General features: G+C 46.8%; 1 protein-coding gene across 1 annotated transcript in view; it reads right to left on the reverse strand.

The window, feature by feature from the left end:
- The window catches only part of XKR4 (XK related 4), a 559,646-nt gene extending 559,226 nt beyond the window's left edge, over positions 1–420 (reverse strand). Inside the window, exon 1 of the mRNA XM_004372613.1 lies at positions 129–420. Coding sequence (XP_004372670.1) covers positions 129–420 — 292 coding nt within the window. The remainder of the gene's footprint in view (positions 1–128) is intronic.
- Positions 421–7,650: the final 7,230 nt, after the last annotated feature.

Here is a 7,650-nt window from a genome sequence, read left to right on the forward strand (position 1 = left end):
CTCCTCCAACCTGCACATTCCTCTCCCCCCCGCGCGCGCGCCCCCTCCTCCCGCTCGCGTTCCTCCACCAGCTGACTCCGAGGGAGAGGATGACCTCATCCCTCTCTTCCAGCTGCCGCCGCTCCCACCGGCTCGGGCGGGGCGGGCTCGAGGAGGGGCGTGTGGGGGCGGACCAGTCCTCCCCGGGGGGCGCGGCGCGGTGTCAGCAGTATCCTTCCGGGAGTCTTCTTCACCGGGTTTGGGGAAGCTGGTGCTTTGGGCCAACCTGGGGGAGGGAAGTAAGGGAAGAAGAGGAGGGGTCCCCGCCTCGAGTCCGCGCCGAGGACAGGGGAGAGCAATAAGGGGCGGGCGTGGTGGCGGTGGGGCACCTGGGAGGCCTCTTTGTAGCTCTGAGAGCCAGCAGCACCTGGGCAGGGCCATGCGAAGGTGCTCGGGAGACTGGGGTGTAACCCACACGCCAGAGTGGGTGTGCGCCCGGCTAAGGGCGCGGTGGAGGGAGATGGCGCCCGGAGCGTAGCGGCGAAGCCCCGAGCCCGCGCCCTCGGGGAAAGGAGTGGGGAGCCGGGCGCCAGGTCGGGGCGGCGGGGGAAGCGGCGCCCTCTTCGGCCCAGGCCCCCGCCGCCCGACCCGTCATTCCCGAGCTCTCCACGCCGGGAGCCCGCCGAGCCAGGTGAAGCGGCGGCCAGGCGGGCACAGCAGCCAGCCCTAAGCGCTTCCTTGGCAAGTGAGGAACACAGCGCCCCGCGGGCGGCAGGGGGCGGGGCTCGCAGCGGCGGGAAACTGAGGCCTGGGAGCTGAAGCCACTTGTGTTACAAACGAGGAGTGATCTTTTCCTAAAGCTATATGGATTGCAGAATATATGTGTAGTCCCACAACTCCAGAAAGATTTCGAATAAATTAAATCTGTGATCACAGTGGTTCACCAAATTGCATACAAAGAGAATAGAAAATGTTTCAAGGTTTGAAAGATTCTTAAAAGCCCATTCAAATATAAGCTCTTCATTTAAAATAAAAATTTTTGGTTTTGTCCCATTTAACTTTTGCAAATGTAGAAGACAGGGGGTGTAATTCTTAAATTATACTGTGACTCATATTTTAAGAGCAGAGAGGGAAGTGAGGCAACACAGCTTTACACTGCCACTAAAAGCACAGGTTGCTTTGTTCTAAATCTAGAGGCAAAGCCTAACACTTCTTGAGCCCCTGCTTTCCCCCCGCCCTCCCCCACTCCCCACCCCCCCACCCCCGCACCAGACTGAGTTCAAACTAGTGCATGTGCCATTCTTAATTAGTAACTCTGAGATAGAAGTGCATGAATTTTACTGCACTATAGAAGGAGCCGTGGTGGCACAGCGGTTAAGTGCTCAGCTGCTAACTGAAAGCTCAGCAGTTTGAACCCACTGAACCCACCAGCCACTCCGTGGAAGAAAGATGTGACAGTCTGCTTCTGTAAATATTTACAGCCTTGGAAAACCTTGGCAACCCTATGGGTCAGTTCTGCTCTGTCCTACAGGGTCACTATGAGTCAGAATCAACTGATGGCAGTGGGTTTTGGATAGATGTATCCATGGCAGACATCTTGTACTAAAGACCATCAGCTATTTTAGTATCAGCCTGGACAAAGTGGAATCTATCCCAGCCTCTAGATACATGGTCTTTAGCGTCAAGGACTGGTGCCCAGGATTCTGCCTTACTTGGCCTTTACCCGACATTCTGGTAGGACAGTGTTGGCACAGAGCCAGAAACAAACGACCATGTACACATCCAACATTTCTAGCAAAAGTCATGGCTGCAGTGGTGACTAAGGGACAGGGCAGGACCATATGAGCCAATTTGGACCCTCTTGCTGTAGGAAAATCCTATTTTGGAAAACACGCTGGTGCTATTTCCCTGGGGTCCAAATCTAAGATTCCATCTCTAGGGTGCTATTACCCATCTTACTTTGTATCAAACCATTAGGGAAAGGAATGATCTCTTAGGTAACCAGGTCCTAAGGGATAGAGTGTATTCTAGTTCAAATGCAATGTTATAAATCGCTCCAAGGCATGAAAAGGCCCAGAGTATCTGAGGTTCTGAACACCTGGAGCTGACTGAAGTTTCCTTTGGAGCAGGGGGTGTTTCTTATTCAATTGTATCCTCTGCAGCTAGCACAGTGCCTGCACAGACTATTTGCTGGGTAAATATGAGTTGAATGAACTCATGAATTTATAGAAAGAACATTCCACAACAGTAAGAATGCTACATTCTGTGCTAACTAGTGTTCGCATGGAAACGTGAATTATCAGACTTACCCTGTTAAGTTCTTAAAAAAAAAAAAAAAAAGCTAGTAATGGTTTTCTTATTAATACATTTACTCAAAACCTTTTAGACTCTTTAAAGTTTCTGCCTGAATCATTTCTTTGGGAAGTTATGGTGGTATGTAGCTAGTGGAAGGCGTATACAAGTACGTAGGTCAGAGGACCAGTGTTCACCTCCAAGCTCTGCTACTTACTGGCTGCAGGATCTTGGCAAGTTAACTTAATACACAGGATTAATATGAGGATTAGATGAGACAATGTATTTGACTGGGCTTTGTATAGAATATTGTTTTCAAGAGCCTAATCCCATAAATCTACTGCTTACATCTCAGGATGTAGATTATAATATTACAGTGAAATCTGTGACAGCCAGAACTCAACAGGACTGACTGCCTTGTTTTCCGGGATCTCGTGAGTTTTCTGCCTTTGACGTGGTGTAGTCTTACCACTTTTCTATTGCTCGTTTTAGTGGAAAATATTTGAATTTTCCTTCTCTGACAGGTTTCCTCCTGACACAGGTCTCAGATTTCATCGTATCTACTCTATCATAATCACTGCTCCTATCAGGGCAGAGACACATCATGGTTAATTCAGAGCTTAAACTCAGACAGAGGTGTCTGTGGGCACCTTATTTAACTTCCTTGCTCCCTCATGTTCATCATGTGTAAAATAGGGATAGTATCAGTCTCTAGCATTCAGTGAGAGCCCTGGTTGTACAGTGGTTAAGAGCTCGGCTACTAGCAAAAGATCGGCAGTTTGAAGCCACCATTCGCTCCTGGAAACCCTATGGGGCAGCTCTACTCTGTCCTATAGAGTTGCTATGAGTCAGAATCAACTTGACAACACCAGGTTTTGGGGTTTGTTTTAGCATTCATTGTTGTTGAAAGAAATAAAATGATACATGCAAAATACTCATCACACTCAATACACAAGGCTCTATTAATATCTTTCATGTCTCTTCCAACCCCCTCCTGTTTTCTGGCTTAACCCTAAACATTATGTTTACCTACTCAACTCTCCCTAAATTGCTGTGCTTGTTGTTAGCTGTCATCAAATTGGCCACCAACTCATGATGACCTCATGCACAACAGGATCAGACTGTTGTGATCCATAGGGTTTTCACTGGCTGGTTTTCAGAAGTAGATCACGAGGTCTTTCTTCCTAGCCTGTTTTAGTCTGGTAGCTCCACTGAAACCTGTTCAGCATCATAACAACAGGCAAGCGTCTGCTGACAGACGGATGGTAGCTGCTCATGAGGTGCATTGGCCAGGGATGGAACTTGGGTCACCTGCATGAAAAGCAAGAATTCTACCATTGAAACACCACTGCCCCCAAATCTCCCTAAATTAGAGTTCCTTAAAACACTTACATCAGAAGCATCAGTTTATTGTTGTTTTGTTTTTTAAATACAGATTCCTGGCAATCAGTAATGTGAACTCCTCTCCTTCAATCATATTCTCTTCTACCCAATTTCAGACATTCATTGTCTCAGCTTCAAGCATCCCACTCACTGATTATCCCTCCTAAGTATTTAGCTCACTCCCTCAAGTACCCCAACCCTAACAGTCCATGGACCTTTCCAAGAATTTCAGTCCATGTATTCTATCACGTTTTCACACCCCTTGACCCGTTCATACTTGGCTGCTAACCAAAAGGTCAGTAGTTCAAATCTACCAGCCAGTACTTGGAAATCCTATGGAGCAGATCTACCCTGTCCTATACGGTCGCTATAAGCTGGAATCGACCCAATGGCAGTGGGTTTGGTTTAACCCCTTCATGGGGCAGTGGTGATTCAGTGATAGAATTCTCACCTTCCCTGCAGGAGACCCAAATTTGATTCCTGGCCAATGCGCCTCATGTGTAAGCCACCACCATCTGTCAGTTGAGGCTGCATGGTGCTGTGATACTGAACAGGTTTCAGGGGAGCTTCCATAAGGATTAGGAAGAAAGGCCTGGCTATTTACTTCTGAAAATCAGCCAGTGAAAACCCTGTGGATCATAATGGTCTGACCCACAACTGATCGTGGTAATGAGGCAGGACCAGGGAGAGTTTTTCTCTGTTGTGCATGGGGTCACCATGAGTTGGGGGCCAACTTGAAGGCAGCTAACAACAACAACCCCTTCATGCCCTCACTTTGCTCCTTACACTGCTTAAATTCTGTGGTCAATCACTATAAGTACTCTCTCACATACATCATCATCTCTGTTGTTCTTCTTACTTGTCAAAACATCACCCCTGGCTAAGCTATGTTTTCCTCCATCTTCCTGCCTGCAGCCCTCCTCTGTGCCCCTAATGGTGGCTGAGGGCAGGGCCTGCTCATGCTTCCTGAGCTCCTTTGAAATCCATGATCAGAACCCTCAAGGGCACCCTTAAGGCTGCTCAGAAGTCACACCACATATTCCTAGTACTTTTTCATTTCTACTCTGTTCAATTATTATTTTTTTTCTCAAACTTTAACACCACCTTTCCCATCCTTACTCTCAGCTGATAACTCTGATTCCTGCTAACCAAGAAAAATGAAGCAATCAGAACAGAACCCACATGAGCCCTCAGTACCTCATCTGCTCACCCACCAGAACTTGTACCCACATACTCTGCCTCCTGCCACTACCCAGCTCTCCTCCACGTGCACACCAGCTCCCATCACCTCCCACCAGCTCAAGAACACAAGGCCACACTAATGCCACAATCATGCATTTTCCCTCTCTGCTGGGTTATTCCCATCAGCATACAAACATGATCCTATTTATGTACGAGTTAAAAAACAAAACACATAACCTTATTTTGATTCCAGTTTCCTTTTCAGCCACCACTACATTTCTCTGAAACTTTTACAATAAAGTTCATCTAAAGAGTTGCCTAACCCCACTTTCTTCAATTCTGTTCTCCTATCCTCTCTTGAATGCACTCAAATAAACCAACAACCACTCCAAGGAAGCTACTGTTACCAAGCTGTTGAGGGTCTATCTCTACTGGACTCAACATCTCAGGTCTCTTCTTGACACAGTTCATCTCTCCCTTCTCACTCACTTGGCCTTCACTGCACCACACACTCTTGGTTTCTCCCTGCCTCAAGGGCTGCTCCTTCTCAGGACACTTTGCTAATTCTTCCTTATTTCTTCTATCTTTAAATACTGGGGTGGCCCAAGGCTCAATCCTAAGATCTTTCTCCATGTACTCTCTCTCCCTCTATAATTTGATAAAATCTCATGTTTTAAAATACCACCTATTGCTGATGACTTCAATATTTACTTCACCAGGTTGAATACATCCCCTGAGCCCCAGAATACTCTCAACTATGTTCTCAAATCCCTACTTGGATGCCTAATAGACGTCTACAACTGAACTCCAGGTCTTCCCCTCTAAAATCTGCTCTTCCCCATACAACTCCACCCTTTTAGGTTCTCAGGTCAAAAGACATGGAGTTATCCTTGACCATTTCTTTCTCTTACATCCCACATCTAATCTGCCAAAAAATACTTTTGACTCTACCTTCAAAATATATTTTTATTTGACCATTTCTCACCATCTTACCACAACTGCCTTGATTTGATTCACATTTATCTCCCATCTGGGTTCCTGTAATAGCTTCCTTCTTGGTCTCCCCATTTCCACCCTTGCCCTCCTGCTTTCAACACAGCAGTCAGAGTGGACTTTTTATCAAGGAAGCCAGACCATGCTATTCATCTTCTCACATCAAGGTAGCCTACGTAATATGTGGGGGCCAGTGCAAAATGAAAATGCAGAACCCCAACTGGGGCCAGGGAAGTCAATCTCCCCATCACATGCACTACCACCTCAACCTAAAAGATTGCAGCCTCCATGCTGAAACAGGCTCAGAACCTGGATCATGGGTAGGCAAGAGGCCCCTGCTGGGTTGCTGCTGAATGCACCCCAATGCTGCCAGTCCAAGGTGGGAGAGCCACTGCCTTGCCTCACCCTGAAATGCCATGGGGCACACACTCAATCCTGACCCTCCACATTTATGTGCTCAGGCCAACACTGGGGACTAAGGGCAGCAGTGATAGTGGTGTAGGGGTGGGAGCAGGGAGGGGAAAGACAGGCAGGGCTGGGGTGCCAGGAGGTGGGGAGTGGACATCTGAAAACCTCTTTCATGGAGGTGGCAGGTGGCAGGACCAGGCATGACCTGCGGCTTCAAGCCCCTATCTAGCACAAGCTCTGTTGCCCCATCAAACTTCACTTATAATACATGAATTCGTGTATAGAAAGAAGGCAACTGCAGAGCATTAGAGTGGGAGCCCCTTCTGAACATGGAGCCCTATGTGACTGCACTGGTCACACACTGGCCCTGACTCATATTTACCCAGTATCTTGTCACCGTGTGCAACATAGGAAGGGAAGTTTTCATATTGGCACACAAGGGCCTACTTAATCTGACCCTGGCTCAGTTGGTTTCCCTCAAACCTCATTCCTACTGTTCACCTACTCCATCCGTCCCCTCTAGCTATGCTGTTATCCTTCCTATTTCTCAGACACACCAGGAATGTTACTGCCCAGGGCCTTTGCATGTACTGTTGTTTATTCCTGGTAGGCTTGTCTCCCAGTGTTATGTAACTTCTTTTATTTCCTTGAAGTCTTCACTTGGATTGGAAGAAATCCTTTTTCAGCTTTGTCATCCTTGTAAGCAGAGGTTCTCTCTTCTTGTAGTTCAGACATCTAGGCCAAGAGAAGGAGGCCAGGCCCTTTTGCCTGTCTACCAAGGGCCCTTACTCACAATTCTGATTTCCCATCCAAGGTATCCAAGGTATCATTTTATAGGATGGCTAAAATGGGGGTATAGGAAACCTCCCCATTCTGCAGACAGCCCACACACTTTCCACATCCTGGTAGGCTCCAACATAAAAACCATATCAGAATAGGCCTTAATGCTAACATTTACCCAAGAGATACATACAAGGTTAGTTTGGAGGGTGAAAAGCAGAGTTTTCTAGGGTACATCTAGGTTACTTTGTTTCTATTATAATCCCAGTCTAGAGAAGGATTATATGAAATTTAACAGGGAAAAGACTTCTGGACTCAGGTGAGGGGTAGAGTGTAGGACAGAATCAATATTAAATATTTTGACTTGGTTCATTTGATCCTGAAAGGGCAGAGGTGAAATAAAGGAGTAGACCTACGTGTCTGCTAGTATCAGTATCTGCCAGGACAAAACCTGTTGCCTCAAGTCAATTCTTACTCATAGCAACCCTATAGGACAGAGTAGAATTGCCCCGTAGGGTTTCCAAAGCTGTAATCTTTATGTTTTATTGACTATGCAAAGGCATTCAACTGTGTGGATCATAACAAATTATGGATAAAATTATGAAGAATGGGAATTCCAGAACACTTAATTGT

Source organism: Trichechus manatus, unplaced genomic scaffold (genome assembly GCF_000243295.1).
Source record: "Trichechus manatus latirostris isolate Lorelei unplaced genomic scaffold, TriManLat1.0 scaffold00018, whole genome shotgun sequence".
Taxonomy (NCBI): domain Eukaryota; kingdom Metazoa; phylum Chordata; class Mammalia; order Sirenia; family Trichechidae; genus Trichechus; species Trichechus manatus.